The following is a 19,965-nucleotide window of genomic DNA, read 5'->3' on the forward strand; positions in this document are numbered from 1 at the left end:
AAGCGCAAACTCTTCACATGCTATTAACTGAGGCTTTGGAAAAGTAAGGTCTCCTCACAAAGCTTTCCTTCTACCTCATATACTGAACTCTTAAGATTTTTAAAATATTCAACTTGCCTTTATTCCTGTTTTGGGGAGGGTGGGGGTGTGAGCCTGCCAGCTGGTTGGAAGCCAACAGTTATCCAGTCAGACCTGAATGGAAAAATCTATGATTTGTTTATTTCATAGTTCAAGTTCAAAGGCAAGAGACAATTTAAATAATAAAAGAGTAACAGGAAAAATTGCAAAGAAAGAAAACAAATCATTTAGACTCCAGAAGAACCTTCAAGAATATTTAATTCGGAAAATGTTATTGGTTTAGAGAACTTGACTGAAAGAAAACAGCTGGGCAGAGTTCAAGGTTTTAAATTAAAAACAATCTAACAAGGTCTATGGGGATAACTCTCTGAGCCACATTTTGGAGACCAGATTGATTTCTACCAAGTAAAAGTAATAGCAGTCTAAGCTAAAAAGGAAATTCCTCACAACTGAGGTAGTTACTAAGTATCAGCACATTTTCCAAGTTCTCACAAGGCAGCTTAGCTATTTACAATCAATTTTTCCTCATACATAAATGGAGCGCCTTCTCAATTTTACGTCTTCTGTGATTTGTTTAAAAGAAACAAAACTTATACACATGAGCCAGAATATGCCTATTTTATTAACATCATGCTTTAATAAATAACTGGCTACTTCTAATAAAATTAAGCCTCTGTTTATAACAGCCCCAATATTCCATTTTGTCCATTCTGCAGAATTTGGTGTAAAAAGCTGAATGAAATGTAGACCCTGAGCTATCAAGTAATTACGTTTCAATATAAAAATAGAGAATTACTCTTATAACTGAAGATTGAACAATAACACAAACAACCTCTCTGTGGGTTTCAGCTTTTGGGGAATTGGTTGGGATCTGAATGGCTGTCTAAAGCAAGAAGAGCCTTTGCAGAGTTTGATTCTTTCTGAAGACTTCTGGAACTCCTTTTAATGTGATTTGTTACATTCTCACAGTTTTATGAGCTGTCATTTGGTAAAGACACAAGGAAACAGCCCCAAAGGGGCCAAGGCAGTGGTTACTCTTTGGTTTGGGACAAGAGTCAATGGCCTTTGTCAGTTCACCTGCGTGGTTAAAGGGCGCCCCGAAGATGTGTTCTTCTCAGTTTTACCTACTCCCATTCCTCCCTGCCCCCCCAAACGCCCAACAACATGAGAAGAAAAATCTGGACACTCAGAGCTCCCCAACTGGGGTGCTTGGCTGATAGGGTAGCACACAGCTGTGATCCATGGCAAGACCTTTGGCTTTCATATGGGGCAGGGCTGGGCAAGAAAAAGACTCAATAAGACACCTTAGAATCTTTTTTAAAAAACAAAACAAAACACTGGGATCCAAAACCAAATAAATGCAAATTACACATGCACGGACAAAAACTTTGCTTGAGTATTGATACTTACTGCCTGAACCCAGGCTGTATACCCCAATTCTGGCTAGCCCCCCAGACGGCTATGATTAGGTTTGGAATCTGGAACAAGAGGGACCTAGTGAGATTGCTAGACACTTACTTCTGCTGGTGGGATATCAGTTCAAAGAGGGTGGTCTATGGCCATACCACCCTCAACACACCTGATCTTGTCAAAGTGGGTCAAGTGTGGACACAAAGACCAGCACAGTGGCTTGCTAACTTGCCTCTATTAAGAAAAAAAAAAAACAAAACACCAAACCAAACCCACCCTCAAATTAAGTGTGATACCCTGGGATACCCTGAATGCCTTATATCTTTCAAGGGAGATCAAGAATCTTCTAGATGGATAAGCGGCTTCCAGAAATGGACTGATCTGTGATTGAAGTTTATACAACCCAACTCAACCAAAATGGGTAGTCTGCAGCCTCTTCCAGTCACCAGCTATAAATGAAGTATAACCTTCTTCTTGAATTGATGCCTGAACACAACCTGACAAGTGGCTTAGAAGCCCTCTTGTGCCTTCACATTGCAGAAAAAAAAAAAAATACAACGCCTCCTCTTCTCTCCAGATAAGGCAACTAAAACAACAGGGATAGATGGCAATTTTACTGCTTGTTGGGCTTTTTCTTTTAATAAGATAACGTGATAAATAAAACCTGCTTCTGTACAGCTATTTAATATTTCAGAAATACGTACATGTTACATGCCAAGAAAGGACCCTGGTTTTCTTGTAAGAAACAAGGTGAGATCATATTGAAAGGAAAAAAAAAAACCCACAAACAGAAAGAAAACAAACAGAGTGATAAAAATCACAAATGCACAACTAACTACAGTTCTGTACCTACACTGTTAGCCACATTTAACATGATTCTGAGGAGGCCAGACTGACCTTACGTACAAGTCCCCTTCTCCCACAAAACTGAATGAAAAAACAAAGTCAGCATCTTTTAAACCAGTGGCCACATAGTAAAAACTGTACATTGTTGTCCATTCATTTAAAAAGCAAAGTCACTAGGATGGTATAAAAGTGATAACCAGTGCCTTTGTAACTGACGATGAACACTTGTTCTCTAAGGTTGAGAATTATCTCCACTCTCTCTGCATAACCAGGGATAAGATGCAGAAGGCAGTGAGGAGGTAGGGCCAGGCCCCAGCGGGGACCCCAGCGCTGCTGGCTTTATCATTGGCACTCTTCCCAGAGTGGTCAGTTGCATTATATTCAAACTCCGAAGGACACTGCTGAGACTCACATCCACTACCACTTCCTTCTCCACTGCTTTCGTCACCTATTTTTTTGGGGAAAAAAAGGGAATGTTTATTCTGCTCTTTCTCATCTCAAGGTGTACAAACAAACATAAAACAATTTGTTCTTTAGAAGCACACATTCTTACTGATATCAAAGAAGTCCACATCATTCCCATTGTAAGCATTCTTCATCTTACTGGTCATAACTCGAAGAGCCATGACTTGACGAAGGATCAGTATGTCCGGTTTGCTGGTGTCAACCTGGACCTCTGGATTATTGCCCTGGTTGGCTAGACCATTTCCTGTCACAGCAAACAAGTACCTGTAATGAGAAATGACCTCGTTAAGAGGATCAGTAAAACAAAAGCTGCTGAAGATCGGCAAAGATTCTTGCTAGGTTCTAGTATTTGCCACTAGCAGTGAAAAATAATGACACTATTAGAACAACTCAATCCTTGATTGCAGCAGTAACGCTATCATAGAACCACAGGCACAAACCTTTGCCCTGAGACTCTCTGCAAGTAGCTGGGGGCCTTCCCGACACTTCTACGCCAATTCCTAAGAATGCCTAGAAATGTTCCATGTTGTTGCCCCCTGCTTGTGAAAGGCTTCACATGCCTTGATGAAACAACCAAGCAAACCTTCTCTGAAAGTTCCCCAGGTGTGTAGGGAGAAACTGAACACTTGCCCAGTGATGGCTCACCTGCTTTTGCCTTTTCCATTCCAGCAGTCATCCTCATTGCCATTCCCTGCAGCCATCCTCTCATCGTTGCAGACATTGCTAGGAAGAGAGGACCAGAACTTCTTGGCCTGCTTCAATTTCTCCTTGACATCAGTAACCTCATTGAGAGAGAGAAAAAAAAAACACCTCTGTAAAAACCCAAAACTACCTACAGATGTGCCTTCAGATCATGTCAAAAGTATCTCCAGAGTCTCTCTGTAGTCTGAAGAAAAAAAATGCAGATTTTGACTTGGCCAAAAATTCGTTCAGGTTTTCCCACACCATTTTGTGGGAAAACCTGAACGACCTCACTGGTTGCCCCAGTACTTCTCTGTAAAATGTATAAAATCACCAAAAGAATTAACAGGTGAAATTCAAGCTCTGAATTAAGTTGCCATTTAAAAAAAACAGCTGCCTAGTGCCTACACCCACTGATCCTTCCTGTTCTTCATTAGAGCTACCATCTGGGGCCTACCAGGTCCCAGCCCCAGAGATACACTGGAAAAACACAGTATCTGCTTGCAGGGCTTTGATGACTCAGGATCCAGCCTATGAGTTAGCCTCACTGTGACATAAAAGGTAGGTGTTCAGATAAGCCTCAGAGCACCCCACTTTCTAGCTCTATGGATGAACTGTCTGAGTGAGGACATCAGAGAAGCTGGTTCACTGACATCCCTGTGCAATTTGCTGGAAAAGTTTCACCTGAAAAGACCCCGTGCTTGGAATCCTCCAAATCAAACTATATTTTGAGCAAATGTTTTCAGTTTTTTGCCATTAAACACAGCCATTCCTGCCCCAGGGCTCACCAATCGGTCCAAACTGGTGCCAGCTGCTGTGGTGGGGCGCTCCTCGGGATGGAAGGGCCTGAAGCGGGCACTGAAGGTGCCTTCTGAGATGGAACGGGATATCCGACCGGCTGGGAGGGGCTTGGGGGGTCCGCATCCCTGGAAAACCTGCATGGGCATAAATGTGGCCACGTGAGGCATAGCAGGCTAGAGTGGGCCCCGCCTCTCCAATCCAGGACCTGCCTTCCTTACCTTCTGAGATACCTGCACACTGTTCTCCTGCATGTTCATAATAGCATCTGAAATCTTCACGTCGATGGGATCCATGACCGACTCAATGTTGAAAGGGCCCTCCAGCCTCTCGGCCACCATCAGCATAGCATCTAACATGAGGTTTGGGGTAGAACAATGCAGCAAAGTGAATCATTAGCTTGCCCTTGAGTGATCAGTCTGATTATTTTACGGTCTGTTTCCCTTGGTGGGGGGTGTTGGAGGGGGATTAATTCATGCTTTTGTATCTTTTTCTATGACACAAAACTGCATTCAGTCGCTATATACCACCCGCTCTCTAGAGTGGGAAATTGCCAGATGAAGACTTTATTCCCCAGCAAGAAAACACAATTGGGAACATTCTATTACACTGCTAATTCATCCCTCCACGTATCAGTGGCTGTCACTGCATAGCTCTGACCTAGCTCCTGCCTGACACACCTAAGGCTGGGAGCAGAATAACATGCCGGCTCGCCCAGGGATTTCCACGACTCTTCCCATTTCATGTTCAATTTACAAGACTCAAAAACATAAATCAGCTCAAATCCTGGCATATCAATTCCTTTCTTTCATTTTTTAAATGAAACCCTTTCAGATGCTTGGGTACACAGTTAGACAATATAAATGAAAGTGTTCCTAGGAATTCTAGGCGCCTCCATAGGAATTCTAAGGACTTTAGAAATAATGGCATTTTGTAAAATACAATTTTTGTATTAAGATAAACTTCCAATTTCAAATACAAGGGTCCAGAGTTATTTTAAAGCAAAAAACATGTGCCACTTTTTATCCAAATGAAAAAAACAGAGACAAGGCACAAAATCTGTGTTTACAATGTGTGTCTTCACTAATTACTCAGCAAATCATTTCTACATTTTGGAAAAGTCTAGAATTTTTTAGGACATGTTGAATCTCTTAAAGAAAAACACCCCCTATACTGGTTTTCTTGTCATCCATGGTTCTTGGGTTTAGTTAGTAGTTTTTCCTGATACTTATTGTGCAAAATTAGAAGAAACTGGAAAGGTCATCTCCAAATAAGAAAAAGGATGCCTCATTTATGGCAAGCAGTGAACTTTTCCATGTGCTCTTTCCCCTTAAAGGAGAGTTAGGCCCACATACTCCACAGCCTTCGGGTAGTCTAAGGACGGCTGCCGGAAAGAAGGGCAAGGTTCTAGAACAGAGTGTGTCCCTCTCAAAGCATAGGTCACAGCTGAACTTCTACCTAAGCTCATAGGTGGTCAGCAACCTTTCACCTCCCCCAAGAACGAATGTGACCCAACATTTTAAAGCTCGAGCTCATTTCTCTCAACCAAAATTCCAATGTCACAAACCACGAGTAGACTTCCGAGCAATGCACATTTGGGGGGAAAGTCATCATGAGTGAAGTTTTAGGTCACGTTGTGGTAATCACCAAAACTGACACTCCCAACCTCTAAGGAAAGCCTGCTGGCATGAATATACCATTCTTCCAGGAGAGGAAAAATGCGTTTGATGTGCTAGTGAAAGGGGAGTCCTGTAAACAAGTAGAGCACAACCTAAACGTGTTCATCGTTGTCAAAGCATCAGCACCACCATGTCTGCAGAGCACAAACCCTCAGAGCCAAGAAGTCACCAGCTCCAGAGAAAAATCCCAAATACAGAGGTTTACATACAGTGCATCCCATCACTACTTATTTCCCTAGTGGTGAGGAAAGGCCAGATCACGAACGTGCTCGTGAAAGGGAACATAAACCCCGATTCTTCTGGCTGTTTGGCGTCTCTGTCAACTCCAGGTCGGCTGGCCATGCACAAGGGCTTGAGAAGGGAGTGGGGCTAGAATTGTCATACCAGCACTGCGTGTGGTGTCGCTGAAGAATGTGTGGTGTCGCTGAAGAATGTGAGTGAGGCTGTGTTTTGCCCAGAGCCTGCAGCCCAGAAACCAAAGTCCCTGCTCAGTCCTGGGACAGGTCCTGCTAAGCCATCCACTGGGCGCCTCCATGATCTGATGATGTCAGATCCAGTGTCATTGCTTCTGATGAATCTAGGCTGCAGGTCTCCCTTTGGGGGACAGCTGACCAGCTCCTGCCTCGTGCCAGGAACTAGCTGATGGCCTAGCCAGCAATTCCACCCCCTTATACTAAATTCCCAATGGCAGCGACATGTGATGTGAATAAGGTTGGCTGGGAGTCAAATGAATGTTAGCACAATGGTAGTATATGACGGAGAGCAAGTTGCACCTACACATAATTTATGATTCTCCAGAAATTGACTTTTGTTGTGGGGGCACTATTTTTCAAAAAGAGGGTTTCCTATAACTGCTCAGAAACCAAGTCCAAGGTGTTTTAACTATTTGGATCCACCTTTATCAAGGTGGGTGACAGTTTAATAGGTGCAGTTCAAGAGAGAGAGGAGGGCATAGAGGAAAAGCAGGTTTGAAAAACTCATCCTTAGTCTCTTTAAAGGTTCTAGTCCGACTGCAGCATTTCAGTGTTCATGACAGCTCCCTCCCACCCTGCAACAAAGCAGCCCCTTCTCACAAGAAAAAGTGATTCCTTTTGGTCTGGGCTGCTGATAATCATGACCCCACATCTTTAGTCTCACGACCAGACTGGATGAACAAAAGGCAGTTTTCCAACTTAACCCCATGATCTGATTTAAATAAGCAGGGGGAAAATGCCATTGACCATTCATTAACTGCAGTCATTTAAAGGAGGAAAAATTCCTTGTGAAGAAAAAAAAAAAAAACAACACTGAACTTATGGCACAGGCATGTAAATTGGGGCTGAATTCGACAACCACAGAGCAAATTAATTAAACCCTTGTGAAAATCCATGAAAAAGCACTGGAGATTAACAATGTCTGTTACTCTTGGCCTTTTATATCAGCTTATTAAAAATAAAGGATAAAATACCCATTAAAAATGCAGTTTAGATAGAATTATATTCCTCCTCCCTCCAAAAAAATATAATTTAAAATAAATGAGGAAAATGATTCTGAAATCCCACCAATTTCCACTTGAGTTTGATTTTGTTTCTGAAGATATCAAATGTAATTTGTAAAACACACAGCAAGAATAGCAGCCATGGAAGTCCTCCTTGATTTACAGTAAGTGGCTGAAGATGTAAATTAAGGAAGCCAGAGTATGGTTTTGATATGGACCTGCAAGCTCTTGGAAAAATATATAGAATTTGCTTTTTTAAATGTTTATTTTTACTAATTTATTTGGCTGCATAGGGTCTTAGTTGTGACATGTGGGATCTAGTTCCCCAATCAGGGATCAAACCCAGGGCCCCAGCATTAAAAGCTCAGAGTCTTAGCCACTGGACCAACAGGGGAGTCCCTAGAATTTGTATTTTAAGACAAATTTATGCTTATACTTTCTCCAAGACATGTCAGAATAACAGAATAATGTACATTATTCATGATGTGCCTGTAGAAAAGTTAGCCAACCTAGATCACTGTGTGCAAGTGTTACTGCTTTGCCCAGAGAACTAGTGCATTAGATGTTACAGGGAAAAGTGAAAAGGTAAACCATCTTGTTTCTTAAAAATGAATTAAGCAAAAGTGAATCGCAAACATGACATTTATGGGTAGAGGTGAGAAGGCGAGTAAAAAAGAAAGAAAAGAAAAAAGTATATCAACTTTAATTTAGATTTGGACATATCTTCAAGTAACAATTTCTCCCATGCTTCTTTCTGGGCATGATGTGCCACTGGTGTGTGTGTGTGTCTGGTCTTAGGCCTTCTCTTTCATGGGATTCTGCTTTTCTGTGTGTGGACTTTTTTCAGGTCTTCTAGCTTTGAACTATTTAGCCTACAATTGTGCTGTGGTGTTTTAATATTCACATCTTTTTTTCCTTGTGTCAGTATTCTCAAGAATCTGTTGAAGCCAATTTATTGATGCACTTTCAGAGTTAATATAATTAGATCTCATGCAGACTAAAAAGCATTCCCCAGCTCAAATCCCCCTATTCCCCCCTCCCCACAAAAAACCCTCAGCAAATTGCATACCTGTGCCCTTGATGTGGACAAATAAGTGAAAAATAGGTGCTGACAAAGACACTCAAAATTTGCAATTATGCAAATGCAACTGGGGGATGGGAGGGAGTTTGTTTTGGGGTACTGATTGTCTGTGTGTGCAGCCACACAGATAGCAGCTTCAACCCCTGCCACTAACATTCCAGGATTCCCATATGCATTAAGCAGGCATCCAGGGAGTTGATGACTGGATATTTCAATTATCCCTAATTTGTCATTTCCCACAAATCATACTTAACCCTCTTGGAAACTGGCTAGGTCACTTCCATCACTGTCTGGGTTCTAGTAATAGGTTTTCTAGGTTTTAAGTTGTAGGTGAGAACACTGACCTCTGAAATTCTCAGGGCAAAAGTCCTTCCATTCTCACCAGAGCAGTCTATGGTTGTTAAATCCTCTATAGAAATATAACCGCTAAATTTCCACAGTCAGATTGCACTTGATCCAAATATCTAAGTGGTATCTGGCAGGTATGCAGAAGTTTCAGTTGCAATGTCACAAATATAACATTTGAAAAGCTCCTTCCACAGGTCAGTGATGGCTGCACTCCAGTGTTTACATGGATATAAGCCTATGATGTAGAACTAAAACTAATCTTTGGGGGAAAATGTCAAAAAGGCACTTTCTCATTACTGAAAATTGGTATTTGCTTGGTGTCCACTGTCTTCAGAAATGCCACCATTAGTTCAAAGGAACATTTACTCGTAGAGTGGTAAGTACCATCAGAACTCCGGGAATCACTATATAATGAACAGAAATTCCATCACTGACAATGAAAACATCCCTTGGGGAATTCCCTGCTGGTCCAGTGGGCAGGACTTGGCACTTTCACTGCTGGGGCTAAGGGCTCAATCCCTGGTCATGTAACTAAGATCCCACAAGCCAAGTAGCACAGCCAAAAAAAAAAAAAATCTTTTTTAATTAAAAAACAAAACATTTCTTGTTGCTGGAAGGTGAGCTATCCCTAATAGGTGATGTACGTGCGTGGGTGCTTAGTTGCCCAGTCGTGTCTGACTTTTGGCAACCCCATGGACTGTAGCCCACAAGGCTCCTCTGTCCATGGGATTCTCCAGGCAAGAATACTGAAGTGGGTTACCATGCCCTCCTCCAGGAGATCTTCCCAACTCAGGGGTCGAATCCATGTCTCCTGCATTGGCAGGTGAGTTATTTACCAGAGGGCCACCTGGGAAGCCCGGGAGTGACACAAAAACATTAATCACCTGCTCACCTATGAAATTGTTCCACTCGAGATCAAGATCCCCTTGGTTGGCCAAACAGCCTCTCATGATGTTGGAGCAATAGTTGTAACAGGGTTTCACAGTCACGAGACCTTGGCAGTGGGAGCAGTACATCATCTTCACCAGGGCGTGGGTACACTGGGCGGTGGGATTCACCTAATTTGGGAGAAGAAACAGACAATGGTGGGGCCAAGATAGAGACAGCAACTGCATATCTATTGCAAATCTATCAACTTGACTTTGAAGGCTTGGCCATGAATTTCACGTGTGAGTCACAATGGATCACATGTAGCATGGCCTGGCGGGCTTACTGCAGAGGTGAATTACAGCAAGATTACATAAAGAAAAAGGGTATGCTAGGAAGGCATGGGGAAGTAGGAATGAACATTCAGCAACTCAGCTGTATATGACACACACACATTCAACTATTCCCACTCATTTTAGATGGCCATCACTGGGTGTGCCATGCCAGACTGTAATCTGAGCATGTCTTCTTTTCAAACTGCTAGACCGCCCTTTCAAATATAAGCCCCCTGTCAAGGTTTAGAAGGGTAGCTCGTGCGTACTCCTTTCTGGGCCCATAGCTGCACAGAAGGCAAAACGGATGTATCCTACATGGAAGAATATGAATAAATTTGAATTTGGGGTTATGTGAAGGCTGTCTGAGGCTTGGGAGCAGCATGGAGTGCTCAGGGCCCACTTGAGAGAAGATGTGGGACTTAGTTACATTCTGAAGAAGGGGTTGATTTATTTATACCTTAAATTTTATTGATGTATAGTTGATTTACCACGCCGTGCTTCATTTCTGTTGTACAGTAGCGGAACTCAGTTGTGCATATATTTATATTTTTCAGATTCTTTTCCATTATGTTTTAGAACAGGATGTTGAATAGAGTTCCCTATGCCATACAATAGGACCTTGTGGTTTATCCATTCTATGTACAACAGTTTGCATCTGCTGATCATAAGCGGTTTAGATTGAAATGATCAAATGAAGGGAGAATACTGCAGTTAAGGAAGGGAGAGTGAAATCAACAAAAGCATAGATAGTACGGAGCAGACTGTGGGTGGGGTTAAGGAATTCTGGGAAATAAAGTTGCCTGCGTATAGGACAGACTGTGTATGTGGCCAGGCTATTAAGGGGCTTGGACACCAGGCAGAAACGACACCATATGGCAGGACACAGAGAGCTACTAAAAGTTCATGAGCGAGGGAAGCAGCAAGGATGAAGGTGGCACCGAAATCGGATGGAGCCTGACGGGCCTCTGCAGATAGAGACTTAGTTTCATCTTTCTACTTCTATAGGATGCAACTGTCTGGGCATAGAAGAGCTGATCCCACCCTGTCACTCATTTCCATCAATGCTTAGAAAGGATCATGGCCAGGATCACGAGCTGGCAGCTCCCCAAGAGGTCCGGTCTTCTCAGTCTCTCGGCCCCACCCTCCCCTTTTGGAGTCAGTATCAGAGGATTACTGCATTCCTCTCTATCAGTACCAACCAGTTCTGCAAACACACTTGTGAAAGCAGATACCACCGCAGGGGACAGATGCTGGGACACAGGCAGTGCAGCAGTGCACTTCACCTGCTCTGGAGTGTAACTTTGGATACCACTTATCAACAGTAGCCTTAGGAACAGGAATGGGGGATTAACACTGTCAGGAGAAAAACTTCACACTGTTAGGCTCCTATCTGATGTACACACACACTCTCTTATCTCAAACAGAACTCAAGTGTAAAGGGGGACGACTGTCCAACAGGATGTAACTGTATACACTGATGTCAAGGCTCCCTAGGAAGAATTAGGACTTTTCCACAGTTTTAACCAGTGCCAAATGTTTTCCTAGGCACTAAATGGGTCCTTTTAACCACGTATTAATGTACAGTAAAATCTTGGCTAACCAATACCCTTAAGGAATAGCCATGCTGGAAAGCTAGGTTTTCTGGACAAGAAAACAAGAGCATGCCTTTAAAGTTACAGAGACTTAGGACTTTGATACTTTCTCACCCTCTCATTTGACAGAGGAACAAACAAGCCTGGAGGGAGGAGAGGAGGTGGTCAGAGAATCATAGAAGTCTTAGAGTTGGAAGAGACCCTAGAGATAACTGAGTATAGCTCTCACATTTAATAGACGAAAAAACCAAAGCCAGAGAGAACACTTGACTTGTGGACAGCCACTTCACTGCATCTGACTCTAGCACTGCACCTTAGCAAACACTGAAATCATTTCCCACATCTGTCATGTGCTGCTGCCTCTTTAAAGAAAATAATATGAAACTTAAATGTTAAACATTGCTTGTTTTCTGATCTTTAATTAGGTTCCACACTGGTGAGACTGCTAAAACGGCATTTTGGAGAGGTAAAGAGTTATTATAAAAAAATGTCTTGTGAAAAGCAGGCTAGTGCATGACATTTTTTCATTACAATGCTTATTAGGAAAAAAAGGACTTGTAGCAGAAAACAATGTAAAAAGAGTTAAAATGTCAACAAGTAGTTACTGGGCCAGAGATTTTTCTGGAATGCATTTCTGATTAGGTAGCAAGGCAAGTAGGAATTTCTAGACTATAGAAAACACAAAAGAAATTTCGAAATGGTATAGACCATTAGTAAATAGGCAAAAATTTATACTCCGTAACCGTGCTCAAGAAACACTTTGGTCAAAGAGGTCCTTTTCCCCTTCTTTCTTTTTTAACTCTAGGATGGGTTCACTGTATCCTTGGTTCAACTATAAGCTAAATCATTTAGGCAGTAGGCCTTGTAGTACTGTCCTTTCCTTAAATAGGCTGATGGAGGCTGAAGTTTTAAAAAGAGAGATCAAACCAAGTGACACAGTAGAGTTTTATGAAAGGAAGATTATGAAGCTGGGTTTGGCAGAGGTTTTCCATTTCATACTTTAAGTAATGGCTCACGTTCTGCACATGATTTGTTCTGTAACTACTAAAAATGATCACAAGTAACTCAGCTATAACATGCTATGGAAACACTAAATACCAGACTGAGAAGACAGACGGGGAAATTATAAGAAAGCTAGGATGAGAACGGACATTTGAAACACCAAAGTTAGAGAAAATCTGTCTTTCCTCTTCCAACCACTACTGAGACCACCATGCAGTATTGTACATGAAGGGAATTCAGAACCTGGGAAATAAACACCTTGTGTGGGATGAGGCCCCAGTAAAAGACAAAGGCTTTTAAAACAGTCATGAGAACTACAGAAACAGGGATCCCCTGCAATGCTCATTCCCCCAAAAGAAGTGCCCCCAGAAGAAGTGATAAAACCACCCCACCTCAGGTGCTGGGTCCCCACTCTCACTGACCTGACCAAGCTCAGGATGGTGAATCCAGAGTACAAGGACAAGCTCTACTTTTTGACTCTAGACTACCATGCTCCCTTACAAGCTCTCAATGGTCTTGCCAAGATTCCAAGGGCAAACCTTTCACCCATAGGCAGACTTAACAGTGGACTAAGTCATACTTTGTTCTGGGGATTTATTAATTTTGAATATAAAATCAACTTCATTCACATTCTACTCCCTTATAACACTCAAAATCAATTACTCCTCTGAAGTCCTCAAAGAACTTACTTACTGAAGTAATTTACTCCAGAAGACCCAAGGCTGAGTGGTAGATCATGCCACGTGGGGATTAACAAAAGGGGTAACCATACTCTAAGATCTTTCTTTAATCCTCACTTATGTACTGATTCTCTATGGCATGGCATGCCACTTAAAATGATCAATCTGATTATTCCTTTGGGTCACAGCTCTTGACTAACATTTGATATGTTTTATTTTTATTTAGAAGGGTCTCTTGGGTCCACCTGTGGCTTCCAGAATCCCTGGAGCTGGGGTAGGAGTTGGGTGGGAGTTAGTCATGATGGCTTTTATAAAAGTCAGATATTTCAGACCTCTCTTAGCAGTTAATAGTTATTTCTCAAAATGATATTTGGAAAGAACAAGAAAACTATACAGTCCTCTCTTCCTGCTCTGAACCACTTACATAAAGAATGGGTTAGAGGTCTCAGAGAGAATGGTTAATTCAATTTCTATGTTGGACTTCCCTCGTAGCTTAGTTGGTAAAGAATCTGCCTGCAATGCAGGAGGACCTGGGTTCAATCCCTGGGTCAGAAGATTCCCTGGAGAAGGAAATGGCAACCCACTCCACTATTCTTGCCTGGAGAATCCCATGGACAGAGGAGCCTGAGGCTACAGTCCATGGGGTCAGCAAGAGTCGGACAGCACTTAGCAACTAAACCACCATGATCATGAAGATTGAGGTGTAAACATTCAAGAGAAAAATATTTTCTTCAATGTCAGAATTCATTTTCTGATACCTTTTATTGGATTTCACAGATTTATATGATATTGAGTACTTACTATGTGTGCCAGGTTCCATTCAAAGTACTTTATGCGTATTAACTTATTTAAGATTCAAAATAATCATAGGAGATGAATATTATCTCATTTCACAGACGAGGAAGCAGAGGCCCAAAGAGATTAAGGAATAGACGCAAGATCTTCCAGTAAATGGCCAAGATTTGAACTCGGGCAGTTTTGTCTGGGAGCAGGTACATTGAATTTCCTTAATGTGTATATTTTGAGTAACAGATTACATAGGAACCTTGAGGGAAGCCCATGGGGCTGGCCCTTCTCCACAGCTCCATGATTTAGCATAGGGTATCCACACACAGTGACTATCTCAGCTCTGGGGCTGGATATTTTCTAACGAGAATTTGCAGGCTTCAAATTTATTCACCAGCTTTTAAGGTGGGAGAGCAAGTTAGGATGCAACTGTTCTACATGGGACAGTGTATGACTGGACACTATGGATGAGATGACATAGTTTTTAACAAAGATTAATGACTCATGCACTCAATGCTATATCTTCAGAATGCTTCAAGGTGCTACAGGGTGAGAAAGAAAATATTCACCAGCAGTAGAGATACAAAGAACTCAAAAGCTCAAGTAAACACTGGTAGACATGGAGAGAAAAGAAGCTACTTGAACAAAACCAAAAATAATATATATTTTGCCAAAGTTTTCACATTTTGAAAAACTAGCAGCCAAATGTAGCAGAGATGATCGGTCTCTGCTAGAACATGACATATTATTTGCATGTGTTTAGTCGCTCAGTCATGTCCAACTCTTTGTGACCCCATGGGCTGTAGCCCATCAGACTCCTCTTTTCATGCGGATTCTCCAGGCAAGAATACTGGAGTGGGTTGCCATGCCCTTCTCCAGGGGATCTTCCCAACCCTCAGATCGAACCCAGGTCTCCCACATTGCAGGTGGATTCTTTACTGGCTGAGCATAAGAACAAGTTTTGGACATTATTTATAGACGAATGGGATGGCTTAGTTTGTTTACTTTGGGGGACCTAAAAGAAAGGGAACATCATCTGGACTCAATATTTATTAATGCAAATCAAAATCAATTTGAGCTACTGAGCATAATGACAATATATTAATAGCCAATTTACAAGCCTTATGAAATCCTCAAGACTGACTATGCTGTGCTTACTCGCTCAGTCGTGTCTGGCTCTTTGTGACCCCATGGACTGTAGCCGACCAGGCTCCTCTGTCCATGAGGATTCTCTAGGCAAGAATACTGGAGTGGGGTGTCATATCCTCCCCCAGGGGATCAAACTCGGGTCTCCCACACTGCAGGCAGATTCTTGACTGTCTGAGCCACCAGAGAAGCCCAGGGATATGGGAGTGGGTGGCCCACCCCTTCTCCAGGAGATCTTCCTGGCCCAGGAATCAAACCAGGGTCTCCTGCATTGCAGGTGGATTCTTTATCAACAGAGCTACCAGGGAAGCCCCTCAAGACTAAGGTGTTTCTAAATGGTAAGATAAACAAGCATTTAGATCTTAGCTGCTAGTTTGTTTTATGGTAAAAGTCCATCAGGGTGGGGCAGGGGGATCCTCATTTCCCTTTTTAACTAGTAAAGACTCTTGACAATACTCGTTCCTACCTTCCTCAGAATATATATTTAACATGACATCTGCACGCCATTTCTGCTATAAAAAGCTTTTTGCAGAAATGTCCTTTTCTCTGCAAAGATTCTCTTAATATAGATCAGGACTTTCTACCAAATAACCTGCATTTTCAAAACACCACATTAAAAACTACTGCAAGCCGCCTGAAAAAAAAAGAAATGCTGGAGCCAAGCTCTTCACACAGCCTGGATTTCATTTCAGTAATTCAGAACGAGCCTTCAGCCACATTACACAGTGATGGCAGTCAACATGCGGCACTCAAGTTAAAAACACATTTCCTCCTAGTTTCTTCCAGTTCCTAACATACATTCACTACAACATTTTTTCCCCTGTGCTGCCAATAGTACTGAACAAACAGAAAGGGTCTAGATTTTTATCTGTTGCTTGGTAACATGAGCACCAAATAAAAATAACAGGAAATCATTTTCCAAATTATGGTTAAAGAAAAAGATGGGGAACCCAAACACACCGTGAGATGTGAAGGGTTTATTCAACAATTTCCCAACTAGTTTTGGATTCAATACACACACGTGCAAAGAAAGAAGGTGAAGATGCTCCTATTTCCCTAATAGTAGAATTTCAAAGATGTAACAAAAAGCATGAAATAAGCTAGAATCCATTCAAGAGTATTTAGGCCACATAGTAGGTAAAACTGCAACTACAGAAATGCTTGAAAGTAAGTGTTGTTGTGTTTTTAGTTAGACTTGTTAACGATAAGTCAAGGGGCTTCCCAGGTGGCTCAGTAGTTAAAGAATCCGCCTGCCAGGCAGGAGATGCAGGTTCATTTCCGGGGTCTGGAAGATTCCCTGGAGAAGGAAATGGCAACCCACTCCAGGAATCTTGCCTGGAGAATCCCATGGACAGAGGAGCCTGGCAGGCTATAGTCCATGGGGTCACAAAGAGTCAGACACAACTTAGTGATTAAATTGAAGCATCCTTGTATTTCCCCCTTGTAAAAGGCTCTATTACCATTTTGAGAATCTTCACTCTGTGACACTTCCCATACCCCTACCTTCCTCATCTCTACCTCTGTATGTATTGTAGTGTAGAGAATATATATACATCCCTCCTTCCTCTTTGCAATTCTAGTCTTTAAGACTGTGACTGAAAAAGAATCTTAAGGGCTCAATATATATGTACGCTTAAAAGCTTTTTTGTATTGCTCATTTTAAAAACAGACATTTATAACAATTTGGGAAAATGGAAAAATAGTTTGTATAGTACTCTTGTAGGTGTTGGTGCATTGCAAATCAACAGAAATGAAGAGGGATCAATGGATCTCGTTTTCAAGGCAGGATAGTAATTTAGACATCACAATGCTAAGGCACTGATTTCTAATTATAGTCCCCGTGGTTTGGGGTGGGGGGTGTAGACATAGCCCCATTATGTCAGTGTTAATTGAAACCATGAGAATGCAACTCTCTTTGGCATAGGAGCTATTGATTTTCATGGTGCATGTAACCACTTGTGCATTTTTGAAAGACCACAACAGACTTCATCCTTCCAGGCAAAACTGCTGCTGCAAGCAGGTAAATAAGAAATGTATCATGAACCATGACAAGTAAAGACGGAATAAGTAATACAAAGATGTGGAGCACCGGGGTATTCTTGAAACATCTGTTCCTAATTAAAGGAACTTTTCTGCAGTTTGAATTGCAAAGCTCAATGGAGTAAGCTGAAATCTCTGGATGTCTGTGCCCAGAAAAACTGAAGCAAGGCAAGTATACTTTAAGAAGTGACTTCTCTTGCCGTCAGTTAAGCCTGCTGGTGCTAATGGCCTTTAAAAGGCTTAGTGACAATCAAATCATTGCTCAACACGTAACCACAACCCTTTTGTTGCTCAAGTAAACTGGAAAAGCAGGGCATATGTTCATGAAGAGAAAGTGGGAACATCTCTGAGTTAAGTAAGCAATAACTAGCCCCAAGACCGCAATGGTCTTCATATTTGACTTTACAAACCTCTTGTTAGATGAAATGGGTGAGGTGGGTCTCTTTAAAAAGGTAATTAATTCTACTGGATACTAAAAGAAGGAAATATTTACTTCTTGGGTTGTTCTAGTCCACTTGTAAAGTACAAGTGGATAACAGTTGGCAGGGGTGGGAATCTATATGAAAAAATATTCCCCGAGTCCCCAAACTGTTAGAGCTTACTTATTTTATTAATCAAATGTAGTTTCTTCAACATCTTCAATTTTAAATACACACTACACCTTAAATTAATATCTCTGTTGAACTGGTAGTCATAGTCCAAAAACAAACATAATGAAATTACAACCTTCTAAAAAGAAACATTACATAGATGATAGATTTTTACATAATTTGTGTTTTGGCAGTTTTAGAAACTGATTTCATACTTGAGTGTCTTATTATTACATAATTTAGATACAACTCAACCTAGTTGAAGAGTTTGATTTCAAGTCAGTCCTTAGGTTGAGAAGATGCTCAGTAGTGAAGCAAAATATTATTTTTTAAGGTTTCTAATTATAAGCATAACATTTAGAATAATCACATTTCTCTAAGCAAGACACACAGATGGCCAATAAGCACACGAAAAGATGCTCACCTTCAATAATTGTAGAGAAATGCAAATCAAAACTATAATAAGGTACCACCTCAGTCCAGTCAGATTGGCCATCATTAAAAAGTCTACAAATAATAAATGCTGGAGAGGATGTGGAGAAAAAGGACCCCACTACATTGCTGGTGCGAGTGTAAATTGGTACAGCCACTATGAAGAACCATATGGAAAGTGAAAGTCGCTCAGTCGTGTCCGACTCTTTACAACCCCGCAGACTATAGAGTCCATGGAATTCTCCAGGCCAGAATACTGGGGTGGGTAGCCGTTCCCTTCTCTAGGAGATCTTCCCAACCCAGGGATCGAACCCAGGTCTCTTGCACTGCAGGCGGATTCTTTCCCAACTGAGCTATCAGGGAAGCCCCATATGGAGGTTCCTTACAAAACCAAAAACAGTTACCACATGATCTTGCAATCTCACTCCTTGGCTTATTTATGGCAAAAACTCTAATTTGAAAAAATACAGGCACTCCAATGTTTATAGCAGTATCATTTACAATAGCCATGACGTGGCAGCAACCTAAATGCCCATCAACAGACAAATCGATAAAGAACATGTGGTAACTGTTCAATGGAATACTATTCTGTTATAAAAAAGAATGAAATGCCATTTGCAGCAACATGGATGGAGCTAGAGAGTGTCATGTTAAGTAAAGTATGTCAGACAGTAAGACAAATACCATATGGTAGTATCTATATGTAGAATCTAAAAGATGATGCAAATGAACATATTTATAAAACAGAAACAGACTCATAGAAAACAAAATTATGCTTAGCAAAGGGAAAAGGGAATGGGGGAGGGAGAAATTAAGAGTTTGGGATTAACAGATACACACTACTATATATAATAGATAAACAGCAAGATCTTACTGTATAGCACAAGGAACTATATTCAAATCCTGGGATAAATCATAATGGAAAAGAATATGAAAAATATGTGTATGTATATACATATATATATATATATATGTATATATATATATATATATAACTGAATCACTTGGTTGTACATGAGAAACTAACATTGGAAATAAACTATATTTTAATAAAAAATGTTTTAAGTCATAACAGTATTTTCCACTAAACAATTGGCAAATAATGTTTTACTCAAAGTAAATTGAGCTCTACAGCTTGTATTCACTGCATCCTCACAAAATAATGCAAATATCTCTCAGGCAGACATGAGAATACAGAATAGGGATCAATTCTGAAAAAAATCTAGGGTCGTATTTGAAAAGTAACTTTCTTAAACAACTTTTCAAAACTAAGGTACACAGAAATTTCTTTCTTGCTTAAAAAAAATTAATATCAAAAGCAACATTGGAAAATTGTGATTATTTCCTTTTGGGTCACATAATGTTTACTGAATAGGTAAGTAGGGGGTAATGGTCAGTCTTACTGATTGCCCACAGTTAATTCTGAAAACTATGTCAAGACAAATGCAACACAGGGAAGCTGCAAGTGTTCATTTCTCTCTCCTCTGGGAGGTGGCGTGACGAAGACTAGCCTTCTAGCCCTCAAGCTTCTAACCTGCTTCCTTGTTCTGACCGCCACCTTCCTCCTCCAGTTAGGGATTCTGGAATCTCAGTTCTCTAAGGGGCCCCAACCTTGCCAAGTGAGGCCAACAC

General features: G+C 41.3%; 1 protein-coding gene across 1 annotated transcript in view; it reads right to left on the reverse strand.

Moving 5' to 3' along the window:
* Positions 1–319: 319 nt before the first annotated feature.
* GPC4 (glypican 4) overlaps positions 320–19,965 on the reverse strand; it is a 107,491-nt gene continuing 87,845 nt past the window's right edge. The window contains exons 4-9 of the mRNA XM_061136041.1: positions 9,756–9,921; positions 4,500–4,630; positions 4,269–4,415; positions 3,445–3,581; positions 2,888–3,063; positions 320–2,782 (exon numbers count right to left, since the gene is read on the reverse strand). Of these exons, the coding sequence (XP_060992024.1) occupies positions 2,580–2,782; positions 2,888–3,063; positions 3,445–3,581; positions 4,269–4,415; positions 4,500–4,630; positions 9,756–9,921 (960 nt within the window). The 3' untranslated portion in view covers positions 320–2,579. The remainder of the gene's footprint in view (positions 2,783–2,887; positions 3,064–3,444; positions 3,582–4,268; positions 4,416–4,499; positions 4,631–9,755; positions 9,922–19,965) is intronic.

This window comes from Dama dama, chromosome X (genome assembly GCF_033118175.1).
Source record: "Dama dama isolate Ldn47 chromosome X, ASM3311817v1, whole genome shotgun sequence".
NCBI classification, from domain to species: domain Eukaryota; kingdom Metazoa; phylum Chordata; class Mammalia; order Artiodactyla; family Cervidae; genus Dama; species Dama dama.